The sequence below is a fragment of the Entelurus aequoreus genome, linkage group LG12 (genome assembly GCF_033978785.1).
Source record: "Entelurus aequoreus isolate RoL-2023_Sb linkage group LG12, RoL_Eaeq_v1.1, whole genome shotgun sequence".
Lineage (NCBI taxonomy): Eukaryota > Metazoa > Chordata > Actinopteri > Syngnathiformes > Syngnathidae > Entelurus > Entelurus aequoreus.
In genome coordinates this window covers 23,651,439-23,668,655 of record NC_084742.1, presented here as the reverse complement: position 1 = coordinate 23,668,655, position 17,217 = coordinate 23,651,439, and the positions used below count along the sequence as shown (strand labels likewise).

Here is a 17,217-nt window from a genome sequence, read left to right as displayed (position 1 = left end):
AGGAACGCCCTCCCTGGGCGGTATAGCTCGGTTGGTAGAGTGGCCGTGCCATCAACCTGAGGGTTGCAGGTTCGATCCCCGCTTCCGCCATCCTAGTCACTGCCGTTGTGTCCTTGGGCAAGACACTTTACCCACCTGCTCCCAGTGCCACCCACACTGGTTTAAATGTAACTTAGATATTGGGTTTTCACTATGTAAAGCGCTTTGAGTCACTAGAGAAAAGCGCTATATAAATATAATTCACTTCAATTCACTGTACATCGTGATTTCCCATTCCGCTCGATGACGTCACCTTAATAACGGGCGCCCGGTGAATATGTATCTGCTGAGCTGCGGCGGCCATGTTGGCGATGGTGCTGAGATGGTTCATCTGTGACATCGCCATAGCAACGGAGGCAGGCGGCAAGCCCATGGGTAGCAGCGGATGGGGCATCATCATGAACGGCAGGTCCAGCCCTGAGAGGATGAGACAATGGCAATGACATAATCAACATCGTCACTGATGGAGGCGGACAGGCGACGACTGTGACCTCCTGCTGAACTTCAACCTCGTTGAGATGCGTCAAAGGTGTGGCCAAGACAGACGAGGGCGACCAGGAGGCGAGGTTAAAGAGGGAAGGTGAAATAATGTCCAAAGGCCGTCACCTTTCAACTCTGCTCCCAAAGCAGCTCTTTGTTCTCACGGGTGAAGACATCCGTGGCCTCAGCTGGAAGCGTGCACGTGAACAGTCAGTGTGCGTGTGTGTGTGTGTGTGTATGCACGGCGGCCACTTTCACTTCAATGAAACAATAAAGCTGATTGCTGTTGTCGTGACAACAATCAATGTGAGTGTTTGTCACCTGCCGTCGCGCGCGTGTTTGTGTGTGTGTGCGCAAAACACATGTACGCAATAAGAAGCACAATGTTTGCACACGTTTGTGTGTGTGATGTTGATGAATTGAGTCATTTAGTTGAGTGTGTGCTGATTAATCCAGGCAGAGTGTTAGTACAGGAGATGGGAACAGATTAAATGGTGTACATTAACACATATTGCCACCCCCTTTAACACACGCACACGCACACACAGATCTTTCCTTTCGCCTCATGTGCTGTGTTGTTGTTATCAGGAAGACTTTTAGAACCTTTCATTGAGAGTCCTTTTAGACACTTTGATGGGGACAAAGTTATTTTAGGACGCAACACATGACAGTTAAAGTGACTTGAGTGTGGGGCTGTGAGGGGTTTAGTAGAATGTAACACAACCGCACAAGGTCATCAAGCGGTTACAAGCCACGATGGACACTGTCATGTCGTCATGGAGACAGAGAGGTGTGTGTGTGCTTACTGTTAGCAAGTAGCTGCTGCTGCTGGAGTTGCTGCTGATTGACGGCTCCCAGAGAGGGGCCCCGCCCTCCGCCTCCCACCGCACCTGCTGGGGTGGTGGCTCCGCCCCCTCCTCCAGGGCCACCGCAGTGGGCTCCGGCCGGGGGGCTGCTCAGGCGCTCCTTGTCCCAGGAGCACTCACTTCCTCCTGGGCACATACACAAATATATTGTACATATATTGTAATAATATTATACTCCCACACAGGCATACACGTCATGTGTATTACTTTCTGCCTCACTTTCACTTTGAATGTTGTCACAAACACAACAATGCCCCCTCTCTCTCTGTAACATTACCTCGCTCGGCCGCCACCTCAACTCTTCTTCCCTCCCTCATCCATCTTCATCTCCCTCCATTAGTTTGAATTAGCAGCCGTCTCTCTTTATTATTGCCTACTGAATTCCCTTCACCGTGTGTGTGTATGCGTATGTGTGTGTTTGTGTGTGTGCGAGACAGCTGGGCTGCGTCCCCTCTGCGTTGACACCGGGGAAGAAAAGAAGTATAAACAGATGGGCAGATGTTCTCTCGCTCTCTTTCTCCTCACACACACATGAAAACAGATATGTGTTCTTGCTAAAAGGGATGTGTGTGTAAAAAGTGCTGTGTCTCAAATGCTTCAGTCAGTGCACTTTTTAAGTGTACTTTGTACTATAGAACGTGTACTTAACAGTAATGCCGTCCTAAATGCATTACGTATCGTGGCAATACTTTTCTCCTTTTTAATTGTGAATTGCAACCGCCGCTTTTGCGAATTAAATCAAAGATGGAGGGTCGAGGAAAAGGGATTCATGAAAAAAGTTAAGAGAAAAAAGATGGAGCGGTTTGACGGGTCAGCGCAACAATCGCTCGCCTTTCTTCTCTGTTTTTTGTTTTGCTTCCTTTCAATAATTCACACCAGCAAACACGGCAGAGATGGAAAAGTGCACGTGAACTCTTTGTTTAATGCACTTCAAGCCTGAAGCACGCACACACACACACGACATGTTTTAATTGACAATGAGGTCACCCAGTAAAAAGCTAAACTTTCCGTTTTTTGGGGAGTAATCAAGTCTCATTTGAAGAAGAAGCATCTGTGTGTATTTGTCTGTGTGTGTGTGTGTGTGTGTGTGTGTGTGTGTGTGTGTGTGTGTGTGTGTGTGTGTGTGTGTGTGTGTGTGTGTGTGTGTGTGTGTGTGTGTGTGTGTGTGTGTGTGTGTGTGTGTGTGTGTGTGTTACCTGCGTTTGAGTGCAAGTCGTCATTGTCCGACTCGTTTCCATTCTGGAGACTCATCATCATCTTCATCTTCTGCAGCTTTTGGAGCTCGGCCATGGCGGCTGCTGTCAGACCTGACACACACACACACACACACACACACACACACACACACACACACACACACACACACACACACACACACACACACACACACACACACACACACACACACACACACATTTACATACAATTCAAAATGTCAATACTCTGAGAGAATAACTTCCTCTTGTCTCCTCCAGGGGGTGGGACTGAGGCGACACACAGACTGACTCTGGCCTTCATTGTGCACATGTTGCCTTTGAAGTCAGTGCGTTGTGTTCAAGTGTTTGGGCCAGTTTCAGACGCCCCCCCACCACCACCCAGAGGCCACTTTCACCGACATGCAGGAAGACAAAGCACACACGCATGCATGCACACACACTCACGCATGCATAGTGCACACACAGCGCACACACTCTTTTGTATGGACTAAGATCTCTGGCTCAGTGTACTGACCTGGAACTGACTTCTATACACAACAACCAGCAGAGTGAGAGCGATGACCCTCTGTATGTGTGTGTGTGTGTGTGTGTGTGTGTGTGTTTTTTGTCTCATTGTTCCATCACATTGTGTGTGATTCCTTGTATGAATGTGAGTGTGAAGGAATGCACGCATGTTTTTTGTGCATAACATGTATCTGTGTGTGTGTGTGTGTGTGTGTGTGTACTGGTTTTGCCCCCATCACGGTTGAGGGCGTTGGTGGAATGTCCAACACACACACACCCACACACACAGACTACACTTATCTGCAAGCTTTAAGAGAAATGAAGAGGGGTGCAGTAAATAAAAGTCCTCATTTAGGTTGGTGGGGGGTTTAAGAGGGATTTGTAACATTTTGGTAATCATTGTTGACGCACACACGCACACATAACTTCCTGGAAGGATGAAGCGAGGCAAACGATAAAAAGTCACAAAAATACGGACAGAAAAGGGAGTGGCTGAAGATAAAGCTCATCAGTTGCCTACACTCATAACACACACACACACACACACACACACACACACACACACACACACACACACACACACACACACACACACACACACACACACACACACACACACACACACACACACACACTCGGACACAGAATGGCCGCTTCACTTCAATACACGCAGAAGACAATCAATAGCCAGAGCAGAGTCACAATACTGTTCTCCATCGTGTGCTCAAACGCACACACTCAAACACACACACACGCGCCTCCTCAGATCGATGGCTTTCCGCTGCGTCCACGGTTACTGAGCATCGACCCCCGTCGCTAATGGCGACCAAGGAAGCTTGAGAATTAGCGTGTGATTGATTGACAGAGTGCTTCGAAGATACTTGCATCATCACAACGTGTGTGTGTGTGTGTGTGTGTGTGTGTGTGTGTGTGTGTGTGTGTGTGTGTGTGTGTGTGTGTGTGTGTGTGTGTGTGTGTGTGTGTGTGTGTGTGTGTGTGTGTGTTTGCTAAATGTATGCAAGTGTGCGCTTGTGGTTCCCTCGTGGGTTGTCTGTACGTTGTTTACTCATCTCTTTTCCAACCCAACTTCAGTCCACGCTGACACGTTGCAGCAGTGGACCACTGCGGGTCATTAAGGAGCTGGTGGAGCATCTTCTCGACCCAAAGACCACCCTCCCACCGCCCCAACCGCGCTCGCGTGAAACCCAGCCCCATTCGACTCGTCAATATTTGATGGCGCACTTTGAGAGACGGAGTGACACTTTGAATAAAACAAACAGCAAAAGAGAGGAATTGCTCTTTGTGTTCTGGATTTAGAAACACACTGTTCTTTCTTTCTTCTGCTCCCGTGAGTGATTTGAGACCCGAGCACTTAAGTCAGCCCTCGTTGGCTCTCACCGAAAGGTACGAGACGACCATTTTCTCCTGTTGTAAGACAACAAGCATGCTAACATGCTACATAGTGTGCAGTTTAGTTACTTAACTTAATTTGACAAAATGAATTACACATATAGCATCATGCTGGACCTCTTGTTTTGTTACAGTGGCGATCAGAATATGGACTAATTTCCAGGGGTTGTACTTGTTTTAAAAAACAACTATCAAAGTAAAATTTTTGATCAAAACCCATATCCCGATGTATTTTGTCTGAAAACTGATATGCGAAAGGTATCGCAATATTTTTTCCAGAAAGTGAATTTAGACAAAGTCAAACCCAAATATGCGCGTCAAGTTGTTTCATTGAAATTTCTGGAAATGTTGAAGTTTCATGCATAGATACTGTAGATGCACATTAAATATTTAAAAGCCTTGAAAAACATGTATAAGAATAGTAATGTTTAATCTTCAATATTTTTTTAAAAACAAAATCAGCTAATAACAATAGCACAAAATAACAAAAATATAAAATAAAGTCCCTGGTTTAAGAGGACATTTTAAACATCAGCAGCAATTTGAAAATAATTATTACCTTATTTTTTAAATTATTAACACATTACCGTAAAATATCAAATAATATTATTTATCTCATTCGCGTAAGAGACGAAGCAAATGTCAGCAATCGTCACACACACGTCAGCAATCGTCACACACGTCAACCAATAAGAATTTGGCGGGGGCGAGTCATGGCAGAAGTGCATTGTGGGTCATGGGATGCTAACTGCTGCTACGTCCGTACCTATTAAAATGGATTATTTTAACATTGGCTGTAACTTATAAAAACTGAAAAGGACTGAACAAAAATGGCACCGAAAAGGAAATCATATACTGCAGATTACAAGCTGGACGTAGTGAAATATGCAGCAGACAACGGCGATCGAGCAGCGGAAAGAAAGGGAGCGGCGCATACCAGGAGCGACAACGAGGAAGAAGATTTCATCGGATTTAGTGATCAGGAGTGACAGATTGTTTGGTAAACGTATAGCATGTTCTATATGTTATAGTTATTTGAATAACTCTTACCATAATATGTTACGTTAACATACCAGCCACGTTCTCAGTTGGTTATTTATGCATCGTATAACGTACACTTATTCAGCCTGTTGTTCACTATTCTTTATTTATTTTAAATTGCCTTTCAAATGTCTATTCTATTTCTCTGCCTTCTTGTTTTTAAATGCACTGCTTGCTTATCTGTTTTTTTATCCAGTGCTTTCTTGCTTTTATTTCTATTTTTATCTATGTTTCTGTTGTGTGTCATGATTTCATTTGTATTTTAATTTTTGTATTATATATTCTTACATTTTATTTTTTATTTTTATACTTTGTAGCACTTTGAGGTTTTAACAAATGTAAAGTGCGTTACAAATGCAATTCATTATTATTATTATTATTATGGGGACGGCGTGGCGAAGTTGGTAGAGTGGCCGTGCCAGCAATCGGAGGGTTGCTGGTTACTGGGGTTAAATCCCCACCTTCTACCATCCTAGTCACGTCCGTTGTGTCCTTGGGCAAGACACTTCACCCTTGCTCCTGATGGCTGCTGGTTAGCGCCTTGCATGGCAGCTCCCGCCATCAGTGTGTGAATGTGTGTGTGAATGGGTGAATGTGGAAATACTGTCAAAGCGCTTTGAGTACCTTGAAGGTAAAAAAGCGCTATACATATATAAGTATATATATAAGTAAATAAGTATAACCCATTTATCATTTATTTATCATTATTCTTGGTGTTGGATTTCATCAAATAAATTTCCCCCAAAATTGCGACTTATTCTCGAGTATATATGTTTTTTCCCTTCTTTATTATGTATTTTCGGCCGGTGCGACGTATACTCCGGAGCGACTTATAATCCGAAAAATACGGTAACAATAGTGTTTTTAACTCAACATTTTTAAAAGACCCTTGTTCCTTTAAACATTTAAGCCAGGAACAACAAGCTGTCAAGTGCAGGATGCTGTGTGGCAGGTGACAATATTGCCACTGCAGATTGTGTACATTTGCTGTGTCAGTGCTTCTTGAGCAAAGTAGATGTGACTGGGAAGTTAGAGTAACTAATTATTTCCTTTTTTTCATACCGTTGCAACTAGGAACATATCTATTTATAAAGTAGTTTTTTTTTTACAGAAATGTCTTCATCGTTTTTAAGTGCATCCATCTCTCTCGCGTTGTTGATTTTATAGAATCACGTAAATTGCAACTCGCCACGTTGCTGTGGGGAACACATGTTGCTCCCAGTGATGCCGAGGCTTGTGTCAAACGCACCTGATCGCTGGCAATACTGCGCAGGATCATTTTTTCATTGAGTGAAATCCGGGAGAAAAGAGGATCAGCAAGACAGGAGGACAAAACAAGTGATTTCCCAGCAAACAGGAGAGAAGGTTGACAAGTATGCTTCTCACACTCCTCGTATTGTGGAGTTTGTGTCAAGTGAGCACAGCTACGACCACACCTCAATCTGTGGGTGGAAGAGGCGAGACAGCACCCAGTGCAGAAACAATGAACAGAGACATTTAGGGTTACATATACTGGTATTGTCTCAAATACATATTTTTTTCTAAAATATACTGGAATCATTCGTATTACCGGTATACAGCCCAGCCTTACAAAAATAGTAAAAATTCAAAAAAATTAAAATATGTCGCAAACATTTTCCTTTCACGACTATTCTGCCGATAATTTGTTTAGTCAACATTACCTTTAAGCATAGCTTTCCCTTTTGCCAAATAATCTCTGGTACCCTTGGCTCACAAAAACGATGTTGAAGTATCAAGTCATTTTACACTTTTGAGCCACCTTTTATTTTTATATTTTCGATGGCCCACTGCAGTGTTTTTCAACCTTTTTTGAGCCAAGGCACATTTTTTGCAGAAATCATTAAAAAACGAAACTCAGTTGACAGTAAAAAGTCGTTGTCGCAATTGTTGGATATGACTTTAAACCATAACCAAGCATGAATCACTATAGCTCTTGTCTCAAAGTAGGTGTACTGGCACATCACACCGTGACTTATTTTGAGTTTTTTGCTGTTTTCCTGTGTGTAGTGTTTTAGTTCTTGTCTTGTGCTCCTATTTTGGTGGCTTTTTCTCTTTTTTTGGTATTTTCCTGTAGCAGTTTCATGTCTTCCTTAAACACTATTCTCTGCACCTGCTTGGTTTTAGCAATCAAGACTATTTAAGTTGTTTTTATCCTTCTTTGTGGGGACATTGTTGATTGTCATGTCATTGTGGATGCCGTCTTTGATCCACAGTAAGTCTTTGCTGTCATTCTGTTTTTGTTTACTTTGTAGCCAGTTCAGTTTTAGTTTCGTTCTGCATAGCCTTCCCTAAGCTTCAATGCTTTTTCTTATGGGCACTCACCTTTTGTTTATTTTTGGTTTAAGTACTAGACACCTTTTTACCTGCACACTGCCTCCCGCTGTTTCCGACATCTACAAAGCAGTTAGCTACCTGCTGCCACCTACTGATATGGAAGAGTATTACACGGTTACTCTGCCGAGCTCTAGACAGCATCGACACTCAACAACAACACATCATTTGCAGATTATAATTACTGGTTTGCAAAAAATATTTTTAAACCCAAATAGGTGAAACTACATAATCTCCCACGGCACACCAGACTGTATCTCACGGCACAGTGGTTGAAAAACACTGGCCCACTGAACATTACCAGGGATTATAATTGATAAAGGTTAAGATGAAGTATAGAGTTGAAGCTTTGATCCTGAAAAAACTAAATCTGAATTGGCTTCCTATTGCCGCTACATATTGGTCTGTCTCCTCTTAAGAATCTTCCTGTATTTTTATATTGCTATTTTCTGTGTGTCCACCCTTACACAAAATATTAGTCAACATTTCTGCTGGTTTGCTATTGCTAGTTCTTCTCTGTCTGTACCCTCTTAAAAATCAACTACTTTCCAGTGTTATTGCTCTTCATTAGAGATGTCCGATAATATCGGACTGCCGATATTATCGGCCGATAAATGCTTTAAAATGTAATATCGGAAATTATCGGTATCATTTTTTTAAATTATCTGTATCTTTTTTTAAAAAAATGTTATTAAATCAACATAAAAAACACAAGATACACTTACAACTAGTGCACCAACCCAAAAAACCTCCCTCCCCCATTTACACTCATGCACACAAAAGGGTTGTTTCTTTCTGTTATTAATATTCTGGTTCCTACATTATATATCAATATATATCAATACAGTCTGCAAGGGATACAGTCTGTAAGCACACATGATTGTGCGTGCTTCTGGTCCACTAATAGTACTAACCTTTAACAGTTAATTTTACTAATTTTCATGAATTACTAGTTTCTATGTAACTGTTTTTATATTGTTTTACTTTCTTTTGTATTCAAGAAAATGTTTTTAATTTATTTATCTTATTTTATATATTTTTTTAAAAAGGACCTTATCTTCACCATACCTGGTTGTCCAAATTAGGCATAATATTGTGTTAATTCCACAACAGTATATATCGGTATCGGTTGATATCGGTAATTAAGAGTTGGACAATATCGGAATATCGGATATCAGCAAAAAGCCATTATCGGACATCCCTACTCTTCATGTTGTTTCTTTAACAGTTTTCTTCATTTATGTTGTTGCTGTCTTTATTATATTGCTTTTATGGCCATCTTTAGGCAAATAGTAGCCAAAGCTTTTGCTGGTGTTGCCTTTTAATGTTATTTTCTCTGTCTGCGACTACTTTCTAATGTTGTTCCTCTTAATGTGAGTTTGAGGTTTTTCTCTTTCTGTCATTTTATGCTGCTGAGTGGCCTTGTGGTTAGAGTGTCCGCCCTGAGACTGGAAGGTTGTGAGTTCAAACCCCGGCCGAGTCATACCAAAGACTATAAATTTCACCACATCTAGAGTGTGTGTGACAATCATTGGTACTTTAATCTTTAATCTTAATAAAAATGGGACCCATTGCCCAATCACTAAAAGGATTCCCGAGCGCGGACACCGCTGCTGCTCACTGCTCCCCTCACATCCCAGGGGGTGAACATGGGTATGGGTCAAATGCAGAGGATAATTTCACCACACCTAGTGTGTGCGTGACTATCGTTGGGACTTTAACTTTTTATTGTCCCACTCTCTGTCACACTTAAGCAAATACTAGCTAATTAATGTTGATGCTAAGGTTGTCTTTTGCTATTGCTAATTATTTCTGTCCCCTCTTACATCCAGTATAGCAACTACTTTCCTGTGTTGTTTTTGCTGTTGTAATTTTTGCTTTGTTTGTTTTCTCAATTTCTCCTCTTTTCAACTACTTCCCAGAGTTGTTCTAATAGTTTTTTTTCCTGTTTTCTTTTTCTGTCCCCTCTTAAACCAAGTATCACATTGTAAATAGACAGTATTAAATTAGCAACGTCCCTACAGTTTAACCTTGGAAGAGAGAAGAAAGGATGAGAAGATGAAAAAGACTTAAAGCCACTTTAGCTCATCTTATGACACCCCACCCGCGCCCCCGCACCCACCCACCACCACCACCCATCACACACACCCCCCCTTCATCTCGTATCCGATCGCTCATCCTGGCTCTCTGCAGGTGCACATGAGAGTCTTGAGATGAGTGTATTCTTTTCAGGAGAAGATTGAAAGCCCTTCATCTGTAATCAACACACATCACCAGCGTGTGTGTGAGTGTGTGTGTGTTTATCAGTGCCAAAAGTGCGAGTGCAATAAGTTGTCAATGCACGTGTGTGTTTGTGTGTGAAAGACAAGGCGCATCATTGAGCTGTGTGTGTGTGTGTGTGTGTGTGTGTGTGTGTGTGTGTGTGTGTGTGTGTGTGTGTGTGTGTGTGTGTGTGTGTGTGTGTGTGTGTGTGTGTGTGTGTGTGTGTTTAAAGAGAATGAATTAACAAGTCAAATGAGCGCCTGCAAAGGTTAGCATGCAAACTCCCACGCTGACCATCACAGTGTCTTTGTTGGACAAGGTGAGGCCAATTAAAATAATATCGTTATCTGCTCGTAGGCCACGCCTTCTCGCACCCCTCTTTCTCACCCCCATCATGTGGAAAGTTGCGTGTCAACATCTGTCGCACCCAGCCTTCATCATGTCCTCATCCTCTTTCCTTTCCTGTCCGTCTCAATATCTCCGCCACTTTTCACCCCCTGGACCGCCCTCTCACGCCCCCCCACTCCGCCCTCCTCAAAGCGCCTCTCTGCGCTCCCTGCTTTCCAGCAGTGTGATAAATGTCCATCTGTGATTGGCCGATGCCCCCCACCGGTGCCCGCGAGGTCGTAAACAACAGCCCGTCTCCCCCGGCAACCTGCCGTCTCCATGGACGCGAGGCCCGCCTGCACGACCAGCTCTATGTATGTGTGTGTCTGCGAGAAGTGGAATGTGACATGTGATGACTGCCAACACTGTGTGTGTGTGTGTGTGTGTGTGTGTGTGTTGGTGTGCGTGTGTGTGTGCGTGTGCGTGTGCGTGTGCGTGTGTGTGTGTGTGTGTGTGTGTGTGTGTGTGTGTGTGTGTACTAATGAGCGCTCATAAGTGAGCAAATGTTTTCTCTGGGATTCACTAATGCTCAACAAACACACTCTTAGTTCTGTACACACACACACGCACACACACACACACCTGGTTATGTGCAGCGTGCGTGTGTGTGTGTGTGAGAGAGAGAGAGAGATTAGTATGCCACAGTGAGCCGTGTCCATATGTCACTAAACACAACCATGTTTTATTAATCCTGGAAAAAGGGATGATAAGGAAGAAGAGGGAGAACTAGAAGAAAGTTTGAAAGGAGAATAAGGAGAGACGGTCATTGAGACAAAAGTAGGATGGAGAAAAGGGGAGAAAAGAAAGAGAGGAAGGAGGAAAGTAAGGTAGGATGGATGTGAGGAAAGAAGGCCACGAGGAGACAGAGGGGGACAAAAGTGAACTGGGAGGAAAGGAGAAAAGTGAGGAAGGAGCGAGGAGAGAGCACATGGAAAAAAGGGAGGGAGGAGGGAGAGATGGACAGATGGAGGAGTGAGACCCAGGAGACGAGTCATTCATCACACCAGCATGCTGCCTGCACTCGTTCACCTTCTCTCTCTCTAACGTCTCCTGTTACTCCCTCCATTTATTCACTCATTACTCTCTCCATCTCTTCTTACCCCCTCCAAACCTTCTCAAGATGCTCTAATTCCTTCCTTCTCTCTATCCATCGCGTCCTGCAGGTGCGGGTGAGGACCAGGAGAGGAGAGGATGCAGTGGCCCACTTTAGACTAAAGAAGCACAAAGAGGTTCTGACCGGTGTGCGAGAGCAGGCTGGGGGACAGCAGGCCGGGGAGGCCCGGGTGAAGCAGCCTGGGGCTTTCCTGGATCCCGGCGCCGGAAGAACAACGCTTGGGAGGACGACCCGGGCGAGAGCTGCAGGCGAGAAACAGAAATCACAAATAAACGACATCCCATAATATTTTTTGTTAGCATTTTTCTTTTCAAACTCTTTTATTATGAAGGCACAGGCTGAATGTGAAAGTGTGCCTTTCGCAGCTTATACACACAAATACATTAACAAGGCTATTTATGCACGAGCACGTAGGTACGAGCACACCAACATGATGACACGACAGACAAAACACACGTGCTCGCGCTCAGGAGGCGCGCACGCAGGCCAACTCTCGGCAGGGCGGCTCGCTAACAGATGGCCTCGCAAAGTCATTTACACCTAGCAAGCAGGCAAGAGAGAGAGAGCGAGAGAGCGGACCAACAGAGCACCATGGACACACTCAGACATGATGTTTGATGGTCATGTGACTTCCTGGTAAATATCAACATGACTGCAATTGGACCGCTGGCTGTTAAACGTGTTAATTAGTTAGTTAGTTAGTCAGTAAGTTAGCAGGAGTGCGACTGCCGTCAAAAATGGCTGAGGCGAGAAACACTGACGTATTCTTACAGGGATGAATAAGAATTTGAAGAAATAGCAAGAAGAATTCTACAAATTTAAAGAATTCTAAAAATTATTTTAAGAAGTATTCATAGAATAATTCAAAAAAGATTTCTAATGTAAAATACTTCAAATAATTTTACAGAAAAATTCAAAGAAGAATTCAAAGAAGAATTCAAATAAGAATTTTAGAAATTCAAAGAAGAATTATAAGAATTTAAGAAATAATTCTAAAAAATAAATAAAAGAATAATTCTCAGAATTTACAGAATTCTAAGACTTTATAAGGAGAATTTTAAGAATTCGAAAAGGACTTACCTTTAAAGAACGGGATTTTAAGATTTCATAGAACAATTAAAAGAAGAATTCTAAGAAATAATTTTAGGAATTCAAAGAAAAAGTCAAAAAACAATTCAAAGAAGAGTTCTAAGAAAGAATTTACAAAGAATTCAAAGAACAATTTAAAAAAATATTTAAAAAAAACAATTCAATAATAATTCAAAGCATTTGCAGAAAAAAATCGAAAAACAATTCACTTTTTTTTTTTTTTCACAAATATTCTAATAATTTTTAAATAATTCTAAGAATAATTTGAACAATAATTCTGAACATATTTCAAATAAGAATTCTAAGAAATATTGAAACAATAATTCTGAGAAGAATTTAAAGAATTCTCAGAATTTAACAACGTTTAAGAATTTAAAGGAGAATTTAAACAGGAATTCTAAGAATTTAACTAATTTAAAGAAAAATGTTAGGAAGAATTTAAAAAATATATTCAAAGAAGAAATTAAAGAAAATTCTCATAATTTAAATAATTCTAAGTTTTTAAAGAAGAATTTAAAGAAAAATCTGACGAACTCAGAGAATTTGAAGAATTCAAAGAAGAATTCTTAAAATTAGAATTTTCCAAATTTGAAGAATTCTAAGAATGGATGGATGGATTGATAAAAAAAATGAAGAATTAAAATAATTCAAAACTAATTTAAAGTAAAATTCCAAATGCAGTCCAATAACAAGAATTACAATTCAATTACTGTATTTGTAGGAGAAGAAAAAAGGAGGAAAAAGGGAAAAGAAGAAGCTCACTGGGTCCCAGGCCCCACTGGGAAGAGTCCGGTGGAGGGTGTGAAGAGACATGCAGGGAAAAGTAGCAGAGATTGTTTCTAGGTGTGAGACACACACACACACACACACACACACACACACACACACACACACACACACACACACACACACACACACACACACACACACACACACACACACGAGGAGAGTGATGCAAAGAAGCATGAAGAAAAGAAAACATGAAGATTCACTTTTCATCTGAACTCGGTTTCACCCCTTTCTCCTTCTCTCTCACTGTCACACATATCACTGTACTAGATGACCGTGTGTGTGAGTGTGTGAGTAAAAAGACACATGATATCGCCTTCTCATTAAACATACAGTTCTTTGTGTTGGATTTTGTGTCCCGTAGGGTTGCCATATGTTGGGTATTAATCCTCATCAGCCGTCCACTCTCTTTTCTGCACAGAACTTGCTCATAAAGAGCAGGTCACACTCACCACACACGCACACACACTTTCATTTGTTACACTTAACCTTGAAGGTATTCAAAGCTCTAAATAGTTAGATCTCTTCCTTCATGTCCTACTTCACTTCTTATTGAACCGCCATCCACTAGAACAAAAAGTCGCACTAAGAACACAAGACGACGCAGGCCGTTTCATCATTTAATGACCTTTTCACAAAAACACACACACGCACACAGTCCAATGAACCACCTTGAAGTAAGTCTTCCCACTTTGACACACGCCACACAGCCCAGTCCTCCCAAATGGCCGTTCCTATGGCGACGGAGCCTTGATCAATACTTCGTCATTGGCTCTGATGGCCGGTCAGGGTCAGTCTCATGCACACACACACACACACACACACACACACACACACACACACACACACACACACACATACACAAACAGGCATGGCGGTGAATAAGCACGGGCTTGCTAACACGTTTGACAGATTGATTTAGCGGGAGACGAGCAGAGGTCACACACACACACACACACACACACACACACACACACACACACACACACACACACACACACTGCAGTTTATCAAAGGCGGGTGCAGTCGATACGTTGGGCTGAAAGAGAGGCGTCCCCTCTTTAGCTAGCATCTTTCATCTGGGTGCCGTCAGTTTGTCCTGCTGGACTGTCCTTATCCTGTCGCAGTCGTCCTGGTGTTTCCTAATCAAGTGCCTTTAAGCAACCTGGAATCATGTCTACTTTATACGAGACTAGATCTTAACCACATAAAAGCAAGCATCTAACTTGTTATCTGGATGTCGCCGACTGTCCGCTCCCTGTCCTCCCGACATGGTCATAAATCCTGTCACACACACGCATCCTCTGTGTGTGTGTGTCTTTATTATTTGTTTTGTGGAAGAAGAACAATCTATTCTTTTTGAAGAGACACCAGAGAAATGGGATGTACGCCGGTCCGCTGACACGCACGCACGCACGCACACACACATCATAATCATGGACACTCACACAGAAAGAGAGATGGATGTTTACTTTCCTCAGGGCTTCCGTCTCTTTGATTGGACAGATGAATGACTTCATTGTGCCTACGTGCGTGTGTGTGTGTGTGTGTGTGTGTGTGTGTGTGTGTGTGTGTGTGTGTGTGTGTGTGTGTGTGTGTGTGTGTGTGTGTGCGCGCTAAAGGAAGAGCGACGAGAATAAGTCAGCCAATAACAAGTATTGATTGATAAGAGAAGTAGAGCAAAAATAATCTGAAAGGGAGGAGAAAAAAAAGAAGAAATCGCCTTAAAAACAAAGAAGGAGAAACAGGAAGTCTAATTGACTAATGACACGCATCACTTCCTGTCCTTCCCATCAGATCCATCCATCTATCCTTTCTGTATGGAGGAACAGGTGTGCTTCAGTTCGAGAGGCAAAAAACACTCTTGCATTTTTAACCAGCACCTATTAAATATTAAACACATCACACACACACACACACACACACGATTGCTGACGAGACAAGTTATACAGGTCGATGGGCTAACGTGTGTCTGCATGTCTGTACAAATGAGTGTGTGTGTGTGTGTGTGTGTGTGTGTGTGTGTGTGTGTGTGTGTGTGTGTGTGTGTGTGTGTGTGTGTGTGTGTGTGTGTGTGTGTGTGTGTGTGTGTGTGTGTGTGTGTGTGATGGTTTCAAGCGTCATTACCTTACTTCCTCGGCATGTACACACACACACACACACACACACACACACACACACACACACACACACACACACACAGCTCTCACATGTTAGCATTTAGGAGGTAAAACTATAACATCCCCCCCCCCCCCCCCCCCCCCCCCAACCACCTCCTGAGCTTTGAAGTGGTCCCTAACAAAGTGGAACAACAGGAAGTTTTCGACGCTGCATGATGAGAAGGAATGTGGACTGTAGAAACAACATGGATTCATTTCAACGGAATGCCTTAATTATAATATTATTCAAAATGGATGCTTCAAAAGCAAAAGGCGTGAAGTGTTGTCGTCAGAGAACGCTGGAATTGCTCCGCCTCCTTCAAATCAATTTTCATCCATGCATCTTGACGGGAGTTCATTTTCTGCCCCCGCGACTTTTCATCCCTCTTCTTCCTCACCCCCTACCCCCAACCTGTCCTCCCCCAGCCGTTAAGTCAGTGTAATGTAAATGATGTGCCATCGATCGCCCCTGACAGTGCAAGGACGCTCACCTCTCCTCTTCCTCATCCTCTCCTTCTTCATCGCCCTGTCATCTCCCCCCACTCCACCATCTTTTATCTCCCTCTCTCTCTTTTCCTCCTCTCCCATGAGTCTCTGCCTTGCTCGCTCGCCGCCTGTCATCTTTCATCCCTCCATGTTGCTCCTCTCGCCATCGCTTAAGTCCTCCTTCACTCTTGTGTGTGTGTGCGTGTGTGTGTATGTCGCCATCTTTATCTCTCAGCACTGATGCGCGGTCACAAGTGGACTTGCACCCAAAAACGGAGGGCATGGAACGATAAGGAAGGTAAAACGTCGTGGCCTCCATGATGTTGATGATGATGTAAAGTCCCGAGAGTTTCCTCCTCATCCTCACGTCCTTCCTCACCCGCTCTCTCTCCCATCTGTCTCCCCCCCTGTTTTTTCTCCCCTCCATGACATTCCTGTCCGACTCGGAGGGTGTCATCCTCCTTTTCTGCTGAGTCGGTGCTTCTCACACACACACACTCCAGCTGTTGAGAGACAAGGTGGTGGTGGCGGGGCGGGGGTTTATTGGATTGTCTGTGTCCTCTATTTGGATAAGAAGGAGAAGAGAACGAGGGAACAAAGGAGGACACACGATAACGAGAAGAAGCAGAGGATGCCGCAACAAGAGAAGAAGAAGTAGATTGTGCATTTTGGGCGGGGCCTCGATGTAAAATATCATCATGTCAACTTTATGAAAAGTTGACACAAAAGTGTCTTTTTTTCAACACACCGCCCAACATGTATCACATGTGCCCAATAACCCCACCACCACTACACACACACACACACACACACACACACACACACACACACACACACACACACACACACACACACACACACACACACACACACACACACACACAGAGAGGCTAAAGCCTGGATCCTACAATAAGTCCAGTTTTATGACTCGTGTATAACGCCAACAGCTGAATCAATATTAGTTTACACCGGGTCACAGTGGACACACACACACACACACACACACACGCACACGCACACAC

The 17,217-nt window shown here is 43.1% G+C and overlaps 1 protein-coding gene across 1 annotated transcript in view; it reads right to left on the bottom strand.

The window, feature by feature from the left end:
• Positions 1-17,217, bottom strand: part of LOC133661800 (dachshund homolog 2-like) — an 83,771-nt gene that overhangs the window by 16,709 nt on the left and 49,845 nt on the right. Inside the window, exons 2-5 of the mRNA XM_062065266.1 lie at positions 11,796-11,914; positions 2,582-2,692; positions 1,326-1,511; positions 293-456 (exon numbers count right to left, since the gene is read on the bottom strand). Coding sequence (XP_061921250.1) covers positions 293-456; positions 1,326-1,511; positions 2,582-2,692; positions 11,796-11,914 — 580 coding nt within the window. The remainder of the gene's footprint in view (positions 1-292; positions 457-1,325; positions 1,512-2,581; positions 2,693-11,795; positions 11,915-17,217) is intronic.